The sequence below is a fragment of the Paralichthys olivaceus genome, chromosome 19, assembly GCF_024713975.1.
Source record: "Paralichthys olivaceus isolate ysfri-2021 chromosome 19, ASM2471397v2, whole genome shotgun sequence".
Taxonomy (NCBI): domain Eukaryota; kingdom Metazoa; phylum Chordata; class Actinopteri; order Pleuronectiformes; family Paralichthyidae; genus Paralichthys; species Paralichthys olivaceus.
In genome coordinates this window covers 19,645,100-19,663,803 of record NC_091111.1, presented here as the reverse complement: position 1 = coordinate 19,663,803, position 18,704 = coordinate 19,645,100, and the positions used below count along the sequence as shown (strand labels likewise).

Here is an 18,704-nt window from a genome sequence, read left to right as displayed (position 1 = left end):
TTAATGAAGCAGGAAAAGAAAACTGATGTCAGAAGCTCAAAGCTTCTCTCCCTCCGGTCTCAAAAACAAAATATCTTCGGCCTAATGTGGGAGAGAGAAACTTGGTCAGAGGTTCGATGCTGATTGCACCATTTATTTAACAGACGTAACGCTGAGGGGAAGTCGTGTGGACAAACGTGCACAAACATGTAATTGATCTTTGAGCTCCTCTGAGGGGGGGGGGGGTCCTCCCTCACCTCCATCCCTCTCTCCTCTCGGCTCCGGGTTTGGGACGCAGTCACTCGACCTCTAGTAGCCGACCACAGGACTGTGGTTTTACCTCCCAGCATGCCTCTGTGCACTGCGTCTGCAGGGAGGCGTCTCTGTGAGCAATTTGTAATAATAGCAGAGCCCCTCAGTGATTGAGACCCGTCTGCAGATTACCTGCTGACAGCTGCCCTCTGATAATAATAGTTTCTCCTCTTCTCGCTTGTCTTTTATTATGTTACTTCTTTCTTCCCGCTGGCAGAAACGTGGAGACTTTAATTTTAGGTTATTCTTCTAGTTTTTCTCTCACAGAAGACACTGGATTGTTCTGGATTAAGATCCGCTCAGTCAGGCCAAAAGTTAAAAATTCTTGTCGCTGGTGTTTTTGAAAGACGTCCCAGATGTGATAAAATGATTCGTCGCTTCAGAGAGAAAGAGAAAGTTATTGGAAAACTGTTCCCTCGGGTGAAATTCTTCCTCCTCCCTCCATCGGAGTTGGGCAGTAAACCCCAGTTGCTGCCTGGGTTTCAGTGTGTTGCTGAAGGGCACTGCTGCAGACACATGCACATCAGTGGGTTCGAACCTTTGACGTGTTTACTCTGGATGTTTTTTTCCAACCACCAAATGATGAAGATAAATAAACTGAAAAGATTTGAATTAATGTCAGAGTGAAGAGCTGCCAGACCTCACAGCTCACTGGGACATTTTGAAATCGTCAGAGCTTCGCAGAAACAGCCTTGATTTATAAAGTCAGCTTGAGCCCGAGTGCAGCTGACGTCTCTGTTAAGTGCCAGATTCAGGAGAAGTCAGCATCTGCCACATCACCACGTCTGACTTCACTAATCCTCTTTCCCCTCGCGGCGCTTCACCACACAGCTCGCTCAGCGCAGGAAGGTTGCATCTGATGCGGATACCTGGTTGGTTTCCGAGCGTCTCTGTGGCCCGACGGGACCAAACAAGGATTACGTGAGGGAGTGAAGATCCTCTCTGCGAGCTCTGCGTTACCCATCAGCCATCACAGAGAAACACATTAACAGACCTGCCAGTAACGTCAGATGGATAAAAAATCAGACGGATGAACTCGAAAAAAACGACTCCGGGCCAGACCGTCGGTGTCACGCAGAGGTCGAAGAGATAATTAGAGTCAGTTTCACTCGAGTTAGTTAACGTCACCCTCTTCTGATCGCTGTCATAAACACTTCAGTCACATCTCTGTCAGATAGAAAACAAATGTGATGCTAAATTTAAGTCAGGGTCGGTTCTGCTCGTCAGAAACATCTGCTACGCAAACGTTTCAAAATAAAAGCTCTGTAATTCTGCCCCACATGTAATTCTGCAGCAATCAAGCAGATGTTGTGCTTTTACTTTGTGGACAAGAGGAAATGATTCTATAAATGAATCTGACTTCTGGTAGGACAGATCTTATTGCTGGTGGGACAGTTTATCTGGGGACACAGAAGAAGACGTGTTCGGCTCGGTCCTAGGACTGACGGCACACTGCCCCGCCCCCACTGACCGCTCCACAGTGCTGGTCCCCTGAATTCTTATTAATACTGTTAATTTGTTCCTCGGGGCAGAACGTGAAAGTCTTTGGTGTTTAATTGCTGCTTTGTGAAATCTCCCTCCAGACCTGCTTCTGTCACATGAACAAATAAACTCTCAGCTCAGTTTTAGAGTCACTGGACTCAAATAAATTCATGCAGAGCGTGAAACCAACTGAGCCGAGGTCAGAGGAAACCTCTGCGGTGAGTAACCGACACGCTGCTTCCAGCATCAGTATGAATGGTCACAGGTACTTTCCCAAAGTTCCTGAAGAGTCTGTAAAACACATGTTGTCATCAGCTCCATCAGAAACACAGAGTCTCTGAGATCTTTGTCTTTGGCCGTTTACTGATACGATGCGTTCGTCTGCACATTGACTAAATCTGAAAGAAAATTAAAACTCATTGGACCAAACATATTGAAATATTTCAATTCTGATACGTTCACACTCAGCGACAGAGCGTCTGAACACTCTTTGGAAACTTTAACCAGCTGCCTGATTAAACAGAGGTTGTAACTTTGGCGACTGTGAGAAGTGTGAGAAGAATCAGGTCGAGCAAGTGGAAGAGTAAAGTTTAATGCTGTCAGGATTTAGACACACACACACACACACACACACAGAGTTTGATTTTAGTCTTTAAACTGGATTTGATGATAATAAGATGTTGAATATCACCAGACTTGTTAAATGTCACCAGTATCAATGTTTTGATTCTCAGTGGTCGTAAAGTTTTAATTGATAAGTGATACTTGATAAAACCAGAACTGTAAGTGAATTAACTTTGGCAGATCACAGCTGATCTCATCCTCAGAGAATCGGGTTCCTCTGAATGTCGGAGTGAAACACTTTGGATCATGTTTAAATGTATAATCTACATCAGCAGCTTCACTTTCATCATGTCGCTGTTATTTCTGGCTTTTAAAGTCAATATCCTGTGAACACAGTGTCCACAGACGAGCGAAGTGTTGAGAGCGACGCTCTGAAGCTTTGACAGAACCTGCTGACTTCATGAAAGCTGCGGAGCATCAGATGACGGCCTGTCTGAGATCAGAAGCGTTAATGGAAACTCAGTCGTTCTTGGACGTCTCTGCGTCTCTGTGGTCTGTTAAACATGCCCCTGCATTTCCGCAGACGCCGGCTGGCCGCAGGCAGCGAGCCGCCTCGTGGCTTTTACAAAAGCGATGTTTTCCCTCCGTACAGCCGGAATCCCTCCGCTGGTTTTCAGAGGGGCCCCCGAGCTCGACCACAGAATGACATCATGAGGAAGATCTGAGCGAGGAGACGATTCCTCTGCTTTATTCAGGATCAAAGACGAATCTTTGTGGTGGAAATCTTTGAATCATGGCTGAAATGAACAAAGACATTGTTCCAGCAGCTGGAATGTTAGAGACGCGTGTCGACGTCATTTACTACACAGCTCGGGCATCGACCATTTCACACTTCATCGCTTTCTTTCTGTAAAAACGAAAGAGTCTGACAAGAGCGAGCTGATAAAACGGGCAAACAGGTTGCTATAGCTCGTTCCTCAGTTTCGAGGTCACAGTTTGGTTCGACTCTTAGTTTTGAGCTCATGGTTCCGTACGTAACTCGGTTTTGAGGTTTTATGAGAAAAACCAAAGCTTGAGCTGCTTCTTTTTTTAAATTATTGCTATTTTAAACTTTAACAACACGAGGAAGTGGCTCGTGTGAGTTTTCTATAAGACGAAACTCTAACCTCCGTCTTTGTGCAGCAGTGAGTTTCTTCTTTCTGAATGAATGGAAATTAAAGGAGAGCTGGTTTTCCTCTGTGCGAGCTCTCTTACATTCCAGAGGTGTTTCAATAAACAGAACTACGGCGGAGACGATGGAGCACATCCTCCCTCCGCTCGGGCTCCACCGCCAGACTCTGCATAACCTAATAATTTGCAGGCCATCGGGATAAAAACCAGACACAAGACTTGGTCGTGGAACAAAGAATGTGCCAATAAAATCTGCTCTTCTCTTTTTTTTTTCCTCTTCCTTTCTCTTTCTCTCTGAAGCTCCATGTCCTGGTTTCATCCACCAGCGTCAAGCTCAACGTGGACTGCCAAGAAGTGGCCGAGAAGGAGATCAAGGCTGCTGGAAACACGTCCAGCGACGGCTACCAGGTCCTTGGCAAGATGTCCAAGTCCATCGGCTCCAAGGGAGAATCTGCAACTGTGAGTGGACTGAGGACAGACAAGGATTTGAAATGTCTCTTACTCCATGTTTACGTTTGACTGGAACAGTGAGATGTGATGAATTCAGGCTTTAACATCAGCTGTAGAGACGAACTTCATTCATAGAGACTTTAAATCAAATTCATCACAGCAGTAAGACATGAACTTTGACTGTCGGGACGATATGTAGTGATTTGAGACATGAAGCACAGCCGACTTCACTTAACTTAACATTAGCAACTGGAAGAATCCACGATGGAGCATTAGGGTCATATTAAAGTTGGAATATTCTGAGAGTCAAGTCACAATATTATGATAATTAAGTAGTAATTTTACAAGACAAAAGACTTTAAGAGAATAAAGTCGCCAACGATAGCGTCACAGTCGACCAAACATTTCCTCCTCCACTAACGAGACATTTTCATCCAAGTCTGTGTGGTTCTCCAATAAAAAATATTTTCTACTGATTCTGGTGATCACACCGAGCTTCTGACTAAAACTCAGACTTTACTCTTGAAGTCTCAGATGCTCTGTTGTGAGAATCAGGGGTTGATCTTTATTAAAATGGACGATAACATGAGACGATCATTTATCTGCATGTAAATCTGTCAACACGGCTGCAACACGAGACGTTTCCTCTCTCACTTCGGGGCTGATGGGACGTAACTGCTCCTCGTTCTTTCTTCGTCTTCCGTTTGTCTTCAGGGAGGTGAGGGGTTGTTCCGCAGACATGTAGCACAACATCGGTTCCCATGTTTTGTTTCTCTGCTCCACAGTTCCAGCTCCAGATGTTTGACATCGTCTGCAGGTTGGGCTGGACCAGCAGGGACAGATGCTGTGACCTCCCGTCTATGGTGAGAGAAGCCCCGCCTCCATCTAACACTGACCACTCTGCCTCTACGAGCTCCAGCAGCACCCCCGCTCACACACACACACCCACAGAAACTCAAGTTCTTAATGTTACGCTGCGTCATTTATTCTGAAGTTTATAATCAAACTGTGAAATATCAAAGTCACCTCTTGTTTTAAATTCTCTCCCTCATCGACTGGAGCAACTTCTCTGAATCACCTTTTTCATTTTGAGAGAACTCGTCGAGGCTAAATGGAAAAAACACTTTTCAACATGACACACTGTTAGTTCTCGTTCCCTGTGTGTGTGTGTCTGTTTGTTGTCTTTGTGTGTTGTTGTTTGTTGTCACGTCTGCAGTTCATCTTTGCCGAGCGCTGATTGATTTTCCTCTCACAGAAAACCACCTGGTTTTTCTTGAAACAGATTTTCAAAGAAAGTATCCAGACACAGGGACGGCTCAGGATTTGTTTTTGGAGACACGGCCTCCAGAGAGAAATACATTTATCAGGAGTTTGAGTTTTTTACTCAGATATAAGCTCAGCACTCACACAGCTTCAGATTTATGCATTTAACAGCATTGTGTTCTTTTAGTTTATCCCGAGTCTCATTTTCTCACGGCCTTGTACTTATTTTCTCAACTCTGCCTGTTTTGCATTTTAATAACTTCAACGGTCACATGTGAGAGTGACTCTGCAGAACACAAGGTCCAAATGAAATCAGATAAAGTCCCTCTGCAATGCATAGCATGACGATAACAGAAACAGATGTGGAGCGCTGATGTTCTGCAGCATGGGAAGAGAAGGGTTGATTATTCTGGAATAAATCTGAAGGCAGCGAGGAGCACATACACATGAACTTCATATTTACAATCGTGTCTATAGAGAAGTTCTTTCTTTATCCTCCACACACACACACACACACACACAAGCTGTTAAACATTTGTTGATCAGCAGCAGCAGCAGGATGAAGATGTAAAAGCAGCTCAGCCTGTTGCTCGGCGTTTGGACTCTGGACTCTCTCAACATGAAGGCTTCTCTCCTCAGTCCCAGCAGAGATCTCCAGAGACGCTGCAACAAACAGAGCTTTGTCTCAGAGCAGCACGTCTGCACTTAAACATCCAAAACCTCCTGAAAAGGATTCAACTCTGGATTATTATCTCAATTTGCTGCAGAGCAGGGACAGCTGCCTGATTGGACTGTTTTATACAACATTCTGTTAAATGATCCAAATGTAGGCGATCAGCAGGGACCCGGTGGAAACAGAGCAGGAGGCTGACGTCCACACATGGACGGAAAAGTCCACAAAACAAATCCAGTGTGTGTTTGATTTAAAAACCTCCTGCAAGGAAAATCTAATTTTTAACCTGGTTAACGTGTCCATATGGTGTTTTTTAAATATTATACATACAATGAGTAAAATGATCCTCCGACACCATGAGTGTTTCCACTTTGGACGTCACAGACCTGAGAAACTAATCCTGTTAATGGAACTCTCCATATGTGAACCTCGTCTGTCCCCAACCTGACGAGACGATCACCGGGGAAACCGGGTCGGGCTCATTGTCAGTACTTGGAAAGCTAAGATCGATAATGCAGCCAATCACAGGGAGAGATCCATTAAACCTGGATCCGACTTCTTCATCTGTACATTCTGTTTGTTTTTCAGAGAGACGATCTGAAGTGTCCGTCTCTTCCTAACTCCTGTACCTGCACCTCAGAGGGCTCCGGGCTCCCGGGGACTCAGGGTCCAGTGGTAAGAACCTCCGGCCCGTTTCTATAACATGTTACTGACAGAAGTGAGATGAACATTTCCTGGAGTCGAGGGAGAAATCCTGCTTCTGTACTTGAGTGTTTCCACTTCGGACACTTTTATAAACTGATGTGACAGCTCAGCTCTGTCTCGCAGGAAAGGACTTTTCCAGCTTCATTTGTTGGAAACATGATGGTTGCTGGGTAATGTTCAGTCCCAGGATCAGATCCATTAAACATTAAACAGGGTGATGTAACGAACAAACCTGTTTGCATGTAAATGCAGGGCTTTTATTTTGAAAGTGAGAGCTCAGAGGTGATGTTACAGCTCAGACATCAGCTTCTCTCTTATTTATGGTTATTTATATTCTGCGTGTTGTACGAGGCAGAATATTGAGCCCTGAGGTGCAGTAACCTCGGGAACCTTCTGTGCGACGCCTCATAAAAGGTTTTAAGAGGGGAGAAGGTAAACGCTGCTGCGAGCGTTGAGTCGACCCGTCTGACAGTGGAGGGATGATCCTCCACCCTCACTGCACTCAGCTCCATTTCAACAGTACAAGTATTTCAACAAGTAGAAATCATTCAAAACTTTACTGTTCAATAATTCAGGCTCTGAACCAAATACTTCTTTCACTGTGTATGTCACCAAATTATAGGACACAGAACACAAACAGGATTTTTAAACACTTCTGGTCATTTCACAAGTTGGTGAGAAGTTTATTTACTGACATTTTCCCTTAAACGCTCAATAAAACACATTCAGGTAATTCAATAAAATCAAGCAGAGTTTTCAAGGTTTTCATTTTGTTCTCCGCTCTCGTGTCTGTTGTGATAACTTGACGAATGCTCCTCTTCCTCCTCCTCTTCCTCCTCCTCTTCCTCCTCCTCAGGGAGCCCCTGGAAGCAAAGGCCCCCGAGGTGAAAGAGGAGAAGCAGGTTCTGCTGTAAGTATCTTTAAAACATCGTCTTCTTTCCATGTGTCTCGTTCGTCCTCGTCTTTAAAACCTGCAGAGGAGAAACCCACACTGTGGATCAGACTCCTGAGTTATCTGCCTCCATGAAAACAAAAGATTGTTTAAAGTACGAGCGCTTTGAAGCGAGCGAGAACATCTGATTCCACTTATCCAATGAGTGTTTTTCCCTCTGATATGAAGGGGGGGGGGGCTCTGTTCAATCCACGCTCAGCATTCCTCATCTCCTGTCGCCCTTTTCCACAGATTACAACAGTAGCATACCTGAACTATGACGAGACGTCAGCAGCACTTTGATGTTTCTTATCTTCTTGTGTTTGACAGGGACCGGTCGGCCCGCGGGGGGATAACGGACCACCAGGGCCCATGGGTCTCCCCGGCCCTCAAGGACCCAGCGGGATGTCGATTCCAGGAGAGGCTGTGAGTCCACACACACACACACACACACACACACACACACACTTTGAGCCACACAGGTCGGCCAGATTATTCAGAGAGTTATTTATAAGCTGGGGGGGGAAACCTGAGGCGGAGACATGACTCAGAAGAAGAAGTGAAACCAGAAAATGCTGATAAATCAGAGTTTGGATCTCGGGAATGAAAATGTTCCCAAATCAAACAGAAACGTTCCCTGGTTTCGTTTCCAGAAGATCAGAGACGGTGACATTACTCAGAACATTAGTTCAGGTCCTGTCCTCAAGAATGTGAACGGATCTCAAGTGTTTCCAGAATCTTCACAGACACTGTGAGATTTTAAACATCCAGCACATGATGTTGATCTGTGTTCTTCTCCTGAAGGAGCTTCATCTCCATCCAGGTCGCGAACAGCTTCAGTCAGCTGCTTCTCCACCAGCACGTGTGAAACATATATCACAGCAGCAGCTTCATGTCAATGTGTTGAAAGTCAGACAGAACATTTTCTTCTAGTTGTTCCTGACAGAAGTGTTCTGTCTCCTCAGGGCCGCCCTGGACCGAAGGGAGAGCAGGGTGACTCGGGTTTACCTGGACAGAAGGTAAGTGCAGCTGAAATAAGAACGTTTGGGCTCAGGGATGTTGAAGAGTTGAAGCCACGTGGCTGCAGGCGAATGCTTTCCCAGCTGTGGAGGATTCAGAGAGAAAAGAGGGAGTTTGTTTCTCTGAATATTACTTTTAAATTAAACTTCAGCGGTGGACGAGCCAACAGCTGCTGCGTCCTCCCCCTGATGTAAGTTATTTATCTGAGAATTTACGAAGAGCTGCCGTCCAACCTGAGATATTTGGCAGAGAAAATCACACCTACGCTCATAAAGAAAGTGTTGGCGGCGCCGAAGCTCTGATTCATCGACTTACGCTGCGATTCCTCTACACGACGTTTTATGAAGTGGTACGAGATGGAAGTTCAAGTTTGATTCTTCTTTCTTCAACTGTTTTCATGAAAAGTGCAGAATCGTTCAGAGGAGGAGGCGTTAGACCCGAACACAAAGAGATTCATGGAACTGGAACAATTAAATTCAGAGTCGGTTTGATTCGAGGTTTGAACTGATTTAAAGCTGCAGTCGGTGAAACCGCGAGAAATAATACTGATCGCTGAGTCTCTTCCTCGATGAACGACGGACGCGGAACATTCAGGGATTCTGATACGAGTGGAAATCAAACCTGTGACACAGCAGCTGTTTAGAACCGGGGGACATATAACAACATAAAACTGTCCGACAGTTATCGTGATAACTAATAATCACTTCCTTCTTTGTGTTCGTGGTTTGAGCTGGGTCCGCTCTGTGTCCACCCTCCTCACTGCCATGATTCAACTTTCCATTGATAGCAACACATTGTTTCACTGATCGGCTCCAACAGCTGCAGTCGTCCTCTTCCCTCGTGACCAATCAGCTCGTCAATAAAACGGCCTCACTGGGTGAATCTGTGTTGATGCTGCAGGTGACCATGTTGGAGCAGCTGCCATGGCAACGTGCACTTAATGACTTACAGACCCCGGTTTATAATGGCCAATAAAATGGATCTGGAATATATTATGTTCCCTGTAAATCTTATGCATCAAAGAGCGGAGAGGACCGACAGTAAAAATACTGCGCAGGGTTTCTGAGTAAATGAGCGCAGTTGGACACGCACTGATCCGGTTCTGAGACAGACAGTTTGAGCAGAGGTGGCTTTTTGTTCACGGTCTGATTTGTGTGTTTTCAGGGTTCACCTGGTCCCTCGGGGGCTCCCGGCCCGATCGGACCGGCAGGAGTGAGGGTGAGTTCAGACGAGCTGCTGTTAATGACGACTCTCTGATCTGAATCCTGCTCGGGGTTTAAGTCCTGATCTTTTCATTCCAGGGTCCTCAAGGAAAGGAAGGGCCGGCTGGACCCAGAGGCCCCACAGGGCCCATGGTGAGGAAGAGTAAACCCAGCTGAGCGTTTAAGTGACGAGCTGGTGTCAAGATTAAACCTGTGATGATGTTCACTTCTCTTTAATTCACTGCAGGATAGTTGCCACGAAAGCGATTTCTTTATGTTTGAGTCGTTTTCATCTTTTTCTCTCCGTGTCCTCGCAGGGACCCCCAGGAGCTCCTGGAACATCAGGTGCCGCAGGACAGCCAGGAAAGAACGGAGACTCTGGTCCCCCTGTGAGTGTCCTCGCTGTCGTGAACACTTTGTGCGATCGCCCGGCGTCATCAGAGTTTCAATGTTTTAATGTGTTCTGTGTTTTCAGGGCGCCATCGGCCCCAAAGGAGACAGAGGAGAGAGAGTGAGTGGATCTAGTTTTAAACCTTTGTCAGGACAAATGTTTGACTGAAGTCAATCATCCACATCAGACTGAGATTCCCACAAATACAATTTATAATAAAAACAGGGAATCAGAATAAAGACAACACATCACACAACCATCAGGAAGAAAAATTAAAACCCTTCCTCTCTGTGCTCAGGGTGATTTCGCTCCTCAGAACATGATGCGATCCATCGCCAGACAAGTTTGTGAGCAGCTTGTGAACTGTAAGTGGTTTTAATCGTCTTGATTCCGTTTGTCAAAGTCTCTGGACTGAGTTTAAGTCTCCTTCTTTTCTGCAGCGCAAATGTCTCGAGTCAACACGTTACTGAACCAGATCCCCAACGGCATACAGCGCAGCAATAACCCCGGACCTCCAGGACCTCCCGGAACTCCCGGCAGGCAGGGACCCCGCGGAGAGCCGGGCACCGCAGGAAGGAACGGTTTCCCTGGAAGTCCAGGTCAGCCCGGACAGCAGGGAGAGAGAGGTAAGAGCCTGTGAATCTACCACACAGCAGGAGTTAGAAAAACAAACCTCAGCTTCGAATGAACACCAGAGATTATTTACAGAGCGAGAGGTTTATTTAAAAATCACAAAACCATCACATTACATGTTAACAGGAATCAGCTCCTCTGATTTTCCACTGTTGAGTCACATCCTCCGGCTCCAAAATCGGAAATTTCAATTTCTGCTTTTTTTCTGACGATAAAACAACGTGACACTGATTCTCTGCGTTTGCTTCAGGTCCCGCAGGAGAGAAAGGTGAACGAGGACTGTCGGGAGTCGGACAGAAAGGATCGAGAGGACCTGCAGGTACGCCCCCAGTTATTCTCTGTCTGTTAGCCTGCAGCAGCTAACGTTAGCTCGCAGGAGAACTTTAACTCTATGCAGATGATGAAACGATTAGTTCAAGACAACCGGACCTTTTTTCACTGTGGCTGACGTGAAGCCCACGAGTCCAAGAGAACATGTCGGACACATGAAACCAGTCGGGATCAATAAAGAATCTTTTGTGAATCACACGGTCGTTCAGGGAAACTTTAAAATCTTCATCACACGACTCTGAAGCTTCTTCTGCAAAACTCAAACATCAACCACCGAATCATGATGTCATCCGACCAGCGCCTCCGCCGATCACCGTCCGCTCCGTCCTGCGTCCGCGGATCTGCGGCCAAACTTCAGCCTCGCAACCTCCAGAGCGTCCAGTCAGTCAGCTGGAAAAAAATCTGTTTTCTAAAGCAAACCAGGTCGAGTTGTGGAAACAGGAGTCAGGAAGTGGACGGCAGTGAGTCACGGCAGACGAGGTTCATTCACAACACATGCAAACGGCGTCGAGGAGGAGACGGACCAGCAGGGAAACTTTCCAAGTGGGCTTTGTCCACGTCTAGACATAACGCAGAGGGGGGGGTCAGCAAATCCTGCCCCCCCCCCCCCCCACACTTATTTTTCTGTCAGCAGCAGTTACTGCAGCTTTTCTTAACAGATTCTGTTTCCAGCTGGAAAACGCAGCGATGACACTGAGCCATAATTATCTGTTTGCTTCAGAGATCGCGACGCGCTGCCAGGACGCTGAGGCAGTTTAACAAGAGAACAATAAACTCAGAATCATCACAAATCAATCATTAAAAACTTTTCAAAGCTGAAGTTCGATCATAAAAACAAATACATGAAGAAAAGTTGCTGCGAAACTCAAGAGTTTCTCAGAATCAACATTTTCCACATTAAACGTTTTTCATAAAATCTCTGATTAATCTTTTGTCCACAATTTACCAAACGTGGACAAAAGTTCCAGTTTCTTAACACAAACGTCGACTGTTAAATATAAGAATAGAACAGTTTGGTTTTCTATTGTTCTATAAAAACACAAAAATGTTACGATAACATCCTGCGTCGTCATTAAAAAGCAGAAGGTTGAGAACGTTCGATAAACGAATCATTAAATGAACAAACGTTAAAGTCTGAGAAATGTTTCACTGGATCTGGTTTTGTAAAAGTTAAATCTCATAATATAAAGTTGAATTTATTTGACTTCTTGTATATTAAGTCACTGATCGATTCTTGAAGTTAGAAGATTTGAAAACAGATTAAAAAACGTGGCTCAGTTGATCAGATAATAAATGATGAACCTCCCCTCCCCCACAGGTCCACCAGGAGAAGGCAGGACAGGGTCTCCAGGCCCCGCAGGCTCCACTGGACCCCGCGGTCCCCCTGGACGTCCAGGGCACGCTGGAGTCCGCGGTCCTCCTGGATCTCCTGGATACTGCGACTCCTCTCAGTGTGTCGGTATTCCTTACAACGGGCAAGGATACGTAGGTAGGTATCAGGAGCCACGAGGACTTAGGTCCTGATGTGATGTGTCAAACAGTCACTGTTGATGTAGAGAACTCTTTCATTCTGCTGGAGGACAGTTCAATCTGGGATGAAACTATTCAAACTTTAACATTTTGGGAAATTCTCTTGTTCTCCGTCACAACCTGAAGTCAGATGAGATAAAAACACAACTTTGTGAAAACAACAGTTCAAATAGAGACGAGTGTTTTTGTTCTGTGTGAATAAATCCGTTAATCATCGTCCGACTCGGGTCCGACGCTCAGCAGGAGAATTTCCTGGTACTTTTTCACGAGGACTAAATGCATGTGTGGAAACTAGACGACTAATCATTCCAGAGAAACGTAGAAGTTGTTGATTTGCTGTTTCCTGCTTTGACCTGACACCTTCCATCCTCTGGCCTGTTTCAGGTTCAGCATAGTAAACTTTCTGTCACCTGTGCTGCTTTCGCTGACTTCCTGAAAAAACCCAAAACTCAAAACGTCCTGTAACTGAACGCTCGCTTGCTCGCTCTAGAGCTGTTTTAAGGGATAACGGCCAACGGAAACCATTAACAAACTGTGCTGAGAAACATCACAACAACAAAGAGGGAACCAGTACTAACAACGACTCACAGCCACTAGACAAACAGCAGCAGCGGCGGTGAAGACACCGAGCTGCTTAACGGCCTGTTTGAATCTCGAAGACCAAACAAAGGAACCTTGTGTTCAGTGGAGGAGCATGAAACAACAGCAGCAACAAACAACCCACACAAATACTAACAAAGGTGGATTTGTATCAGAGCAACGTCTGCATCCTCTGCAGCATCACGGGCAACAACTGCAGCATCAACCCTGTTAACAGCATTTCTCTCCAGGTGCCGTGTAAATAAACTAATGTGTGCTTTGTAAATGACGTTTGAATCAAGTCCACGACATTTAGTTTTGACATCTGTAGTTTTAAAGCTTGTGCCTTGCAAACAACAACCTGCTGCTTGCTGAATGCCAACAACTCTTTCCTCCATGTGTTTGAAACTGCTCAGGGTCAAACTGAATCATTTCTGCACATGTGACCCTGGAGGCTCAGAATCCACTTCACGAACAAAACCAACAACAAATCCAGCTTTTCCTTTTTGTTTTGATCTGTCCCCCCCGAACCAGCCGAGCTGTGTGTGTGTGTGTGTGTGTGTGTGTGTGTGTCATGAAATACTAACAATGGTCCCAAAGCTGCCTCTGTTCTCCAGAGGAACCAGATTTGAATGTGGACGTGTTTTGTTGTTTTCTATCGTCAAATGAACGAGATGTGGAGAAACACCTGAACTTCAACATCCACAGCCAATGAGAACGATTCCAGCACCAGGGGAGTGTCCACAGTGGGGGGGGGGAGGGGTCAACCACCCTGAGGTGAACGGAACCAGCAGCCTCCTGCGAGAGCAGCGTGAAGTCCAAACTTTAATAGTTTAATATGAGAAAGTTAAAACGATTTAAACAAGTCACAGAATTCTCACATTTGTAACTGACTCACTTTTTATATTATAATATAATATTGACTCACATGTTCCAGTTCCTCGTGTTAGAACGCTGTTAGCTTTGGTAGCTAGCCTCTTACGTAGCTCGTAGCAGAAGAATCACGAGGGCAGATTTGTGCGACGCTGTGGACACGCCCCTCTGCTGACCAACTATCTGCACCAGTGCGTCATCAGTGCGGCAGTAAAACATTTCAAACACTTCTTCTTGTGCATGCTGAGAAAAACTGACCAGAAACAATTATCGACCCAAACACTATCTCCGAGCAGGCCAATACCCTCCTGACTCCGAAACCCGAGTAGTCCCGGAACCCGAGGAGGAAGACGAGTCGTTTAACCGCCGTCGAAAGAGATCGCTATCAAGAAAAGCCTCCGACAGCCTAACATCATAAGACAAGTCACGTCCTTTTGTTTGTGTCTGGAATCATGCACATCACACACTCACACACACACACACACACACACACACACACACACACACACTACACTACACTACACCTCAACTTAATTGGAAAATACCAAAGTGCCTAAAAAACGTATGTGAATATTTTTGTGGCAGGTGAAGGTTTGAACGAAGTTTGAGTCAAAAGAAAAGAAAAACCTGTGACCGTCTTTTTCCACTTGTGTCTTTAGCTTGTAACATATTTGCATCGAGTTTGTCCGAAGTGACGAACGCTTCACAAACAAGTTTGTTCAGTGTCGGGACGTCACGTAGCAGTTGATTTGTTTTCTGTCACGGTTCATAGTATGTTAAATATAATCCTTCATTCAGCGTCATCACCGAGGTTTGGTTTCATGATGTCAGTTAAACACAGCTTTCATTTTGTATCTCTAGACTTGATATTTATCAGTTTTCCTTTATTCCCTCACAGCGAATTTTACCAAAGGTGGAATTGCATGTCTGTGGTGTGTATTAAGTATGTTTTGTTTTTTTACATTTCTTTTTGTTTTAAGCAGAATATAGTTGTTCTCATTCTTGTCATTCTCTCAGTATCGAATTCAGTTCAAACCTGCGTGCAAGACTATGGACATGGTGTTGCTGCTTCATGTTTAAACTGCAGATTGTGAATTCCACAGCCTTATTTTCTTATTTATTTCTGAAAACAGAAGAGGCATTTTTCAATAAAACTACTGAAAATTTACATCCACGTGGTTTTTGGTCTTTTGTTCATCAGACACTTGGGGGGGGGGGCTGCTTCAGTGACCAGCAGAACTTTAACTAGAACGAGTTTGATGTTTGACAGATTGAGGGGGACAAGTTTCCAATGAGGACGTGATGTGTAGGACGTGTAGGACATTTGAGCCGATCACACACACACAACTGGAGTATCTCCATTGGACAGACGGACATATGGGTAACTACAGGTGCAGCACTGACACTTTGGTCGACTGGACAGACACTTGGACACTTGAAGCATCAGTGGGACACATGAACGGACCATAGACGTACACCAGCTAACTAGAGCAGCACTTTAACTGGACCTGAGCCTCGTGATATATATATATATATATATATATATATATATATATATATATATATATATATATATTCTGAAAGCTGATGAAGTGTCAAAGGGCTCAGACGTGGTTTAATAAAGGTTTACGGGTTTTCATCCGTCAGACCTGGATCATCAACTCTTTCCAAAAACGTAACCCTGACTTAAAGACCTGGTGGAAACTTGGGCTTATCTACAACCGTCAGGAAACTGGGGAAAGTTTCTCAAAGTGCTTTTCTCCTAAACTTCTCTGAGCGCTCACATTTTTTTAAAAAATGACCCTGAGTCCAGGAGCTGTCGAGGATTAGAGAACTTCCTCGGGCTGATTCGCTCATGGCTATTTTCTCTTCAGATACTTTCCCTCTGAATCATCGCCACAAACATAAAGCTTAATAAGCCGCGGACATGAGCGAGGCGCAGCAACCAGGAATAAGCTGTAAACACCAGACCATGGAAACACCTCATCATCGGCGTGAGTTCATCTGCACTCGACTGTGACTCATCTGAAGCCACGGACGCTTTTATCACATTTCAGATTATCAGAGGAAAAATGAAGAGGGCAGGACATCAGATCTGAGCTGTTGCTTCATCAGGTGAAACTGTAGAAACCTTCGAGTCCACAGCTGAAGCTTATAAAAGATATCAGCTCTTCATCGTTAACCAAGTCAGACCTCGTTAGTCGACTCCGTCCTCAACCATCGAGACAAATTAGATCTAAAGGTCCTGAAATCACTTCAACAGCTGCTGACACAGAAACGCTTCTGACTCCAGGCTTCAGATTCAGTGTTTTCCACATGAAAGCTCAGATTTCCTTCAGTGTTTGTTCCTCGTACTAATTCAGACTTTTGGTTTTTTAAAACGTAAACAGTTTCCTTTCAAACGAGACCAAAGTTATGACCATGATCAAAAGGCTTGAAGAGTCGTAGGCTTCTGCATCATCTCGGGGTTTTTCCACAGAGAAGGAGGTCGTCTGGAAACAGCGAAACACAGAGACCCAGTCAGAGGATTCAAATCCACAAACTAATTCAGATTTTATAAAACTATTCTAAAAATCTGTTCATTGTTTCAAACGTTCGTGGTTGAAGCTTCTTCACTGGAAACTTTTGCAGTTTGTTTGTTTGAACATGAAACTTCTTCAGATTTCATCGACATTTGAAAAATGAAATCATTTTTAAATCGTCTCTGAACAAACACGAGGATTCTCTTCATCCGGGGGGGGGGGGGGGGGGGGGGGGGGGTGACTCCATGTTTATACGTCACTGTTAAATTCAGTAAAACTTCTAAGATCTATAAACTCAGAGGAGATGAGCTCATGGAAACTCCGTCAGCAGCTCGAGGTGTCCCAGCAGCTGGGGGGGGGGGGGGGGGGGGGGGGGAATCATGAATCTTTGAACGAAACATTCGTCCCCAGAGAAAAGTGTAATGTTGGAGTGACATCTTCAAAAAGACAAACAGGAGCGTGAAGCTTTAAATAATAATAATAATCCTCATTAAGAATTCAACAATTGTTCCTGTGATTAATCTGCTCACGTTTCCACCTTTATACAGTTTGTGGTTTCCACTCAGTTTGTTCTCTGACACCCTCGTCCGTGTTTCACCCTCGTCCGTGTTTCACCCTCGTCCGTGTTTCACCCTCGTCCATGTTTCACCCTCGTCCATGTTTCAACCTCGTCCGTGTTTCACGTCCATGTTTCACCCTCGTCCGTGTTTCACGTCCATGTTTCACCCTCGTCCATGTTTCACCTTCGTCCATGTTTCACCCTCGTCCGTGTTTCACGTCCGTGTTTCACCCTCGTCCATGTTTCACGTCCATGTTTCACCCTCGTCCATGTTTCACCCTCGTCCATGTTTCACCTTCGTCCATGTTTCACCCTCGTCCGTGTTTCACGTCCGTGTTTCACCCTCGTCCATGTTTCACCCTCGTCCATGTTTCACGTCCATGTTTCACCCTCGTCCATGTTTCACGTCCATGTTTCACCCTCGTCCATGTTTCACCCTCGTCCATGTTTCACCCTCGTCCATGTTTCACGTCCATGTTTCACCCTCGTCCATGTTTCACGTCCATGTTTCACCCTCGTCCATGTTTCACCCTCGTCCATGTTTCACGTCCATGTTTCACCCTCGTCCATGTTTCACCCTCGTCCATGTTTCACGACCATGTTTCACGTCCATGTTTCACCCTCGTCCGTGTTTCACCCTCGTCCATGTTTCACGTCCATGTGTCACGTCCATGTTTCACTCTCGTCCATGTTTCACGTCCGTGTTTCGTCTCTGCACTGAATTCCCTCTACTCGTTTCGAACATGAGGAAATGTCACACGTCAGTGAGTCACATTCAGAAGCAGCCGGTTGAACTAATCGTGGTTTGAAGATCAGATCCGTGTTCTCACCTCGGTGACCTCACCAGGGTCCGTCTGTCTCTGTGAACGTCCCGCTCCGACTCGTTTTGAAATATCTCAGCTCTCGGTCCTGACTTCATCGTCTGCATCTGTGAGCGAGTGTGAACAACGTGACGCTGCAGCAAAACAATGGAACAGCTGGAAACATCCAATTCACACTTTGTCATCTGGTTTGAAGTCAAAGTTGTTTCTGGAAAAAAATAACTTAATGAGATTTCAGGGGAATTCTGATCAGTTGAAGCTCGTCAGTGAATATGAAACATATATAAACCACAAACACACCGAGTGTCATGTGAATTATCACATCAGCTGCTCGTCCAGAGAAAAGTCAGACGATCCAAAGAGGAAATAAAAACCATGAAGAACTGGATTTACTTTAAAACTATTTATACTTAAACACGAACTCTTCCAGATCCTTTATTTTCAGAAGTTCAGATTTTAAACAACATGTTTTCTGGTTTATTGATCGTGGATTTATATCTCATCACGGCTCTGACTACTTCCTGGAGCAACAAACTCGTGGTCACTTCACTTCAACGTCTCCTGCAGCTGAAGAGACGAAGAAAACCAAAGATCCTCTAACGATTCCCACATGAGACGCTCCTCTCCTCCGTCTTTGAAGAGAAGATTTGTCGTCAGGTGAAGAATGAACCAGCACAGATCCAGACGAGAGGATCCATCAACCACTGAGACACAA

General features: G+C 45.2%; 1 protein-coding gene across 3 annotated transcripts in view; it reads left to right on the top strand.

Moving 5' to 3' along the window:
- The window catches only part of col12a1b (collagen, type XII, alpha 1b), an 83,967-nt gene extending 68,712 nt beyond the window's left edge, over positions 1–15,255 (top strand). For 2 of the 3 annotated variants that reach the window (XM_069515391.1, XM_069515390.1), the window contains 15 exons: positions 3,808–3,966; positions 4,743–4,820; positions 6,482–6,568; positions 7,455–7,508; positions 7,860–7,955; positions 8,495–8,548; positions 9,714–9,767; positions 9,851–9,904; positions 10,069–10,140; positions 10,227–10,262; positions 10,441–10,507; positions 10,583–10,768; positions 11,026–11,094; positions 12,424–12,594; positions 14,384–15,255. In XM_069515391.1, the coding sequence (XP_069371492.1) occupies positions 3,808–3,966; positions 4,743–4,820; positions 6,482–6,568; positions 7,455–7,508; positions 7,860–7,955; positions 8,495–8,548; positions 9,714–9,767; positions 9,851–9,904; positions 10,069–10,140; positions 10,227–10,262; positions 10,441–10,507; positions 10,583–10,768; positions 11,026–11,094; positions 12,424–12,594; positions 14,384–14,505 (1,359 nt within the window). In that variant the 3' untranslated portion in view covers positions 14,506–15,255. Of the gene's footprint in view, positions 1–3,807; positions 3,967–4,742; positions 4,821–6,481; positions 6,569–7,454; positions 7,509–7,859; positions 7,956–8,494; positions 8,549–9,713; positions 9,768–9,850; positions 9,905–10,068; positions 10,141–10,226; positions 10,263–10,440; positions 10,508–10,582; positions 10,769–11,025; positions 11,095–12,423; positions 12,595–13,019 lie in introns of all 3 variants that reach the window. The other variant, XM_069515392.1, reaches the window with a different exon arrangement.
- The last annotated feature ends 3,449 nt before the right edge of the window (positions 15,256–18,704 follow it).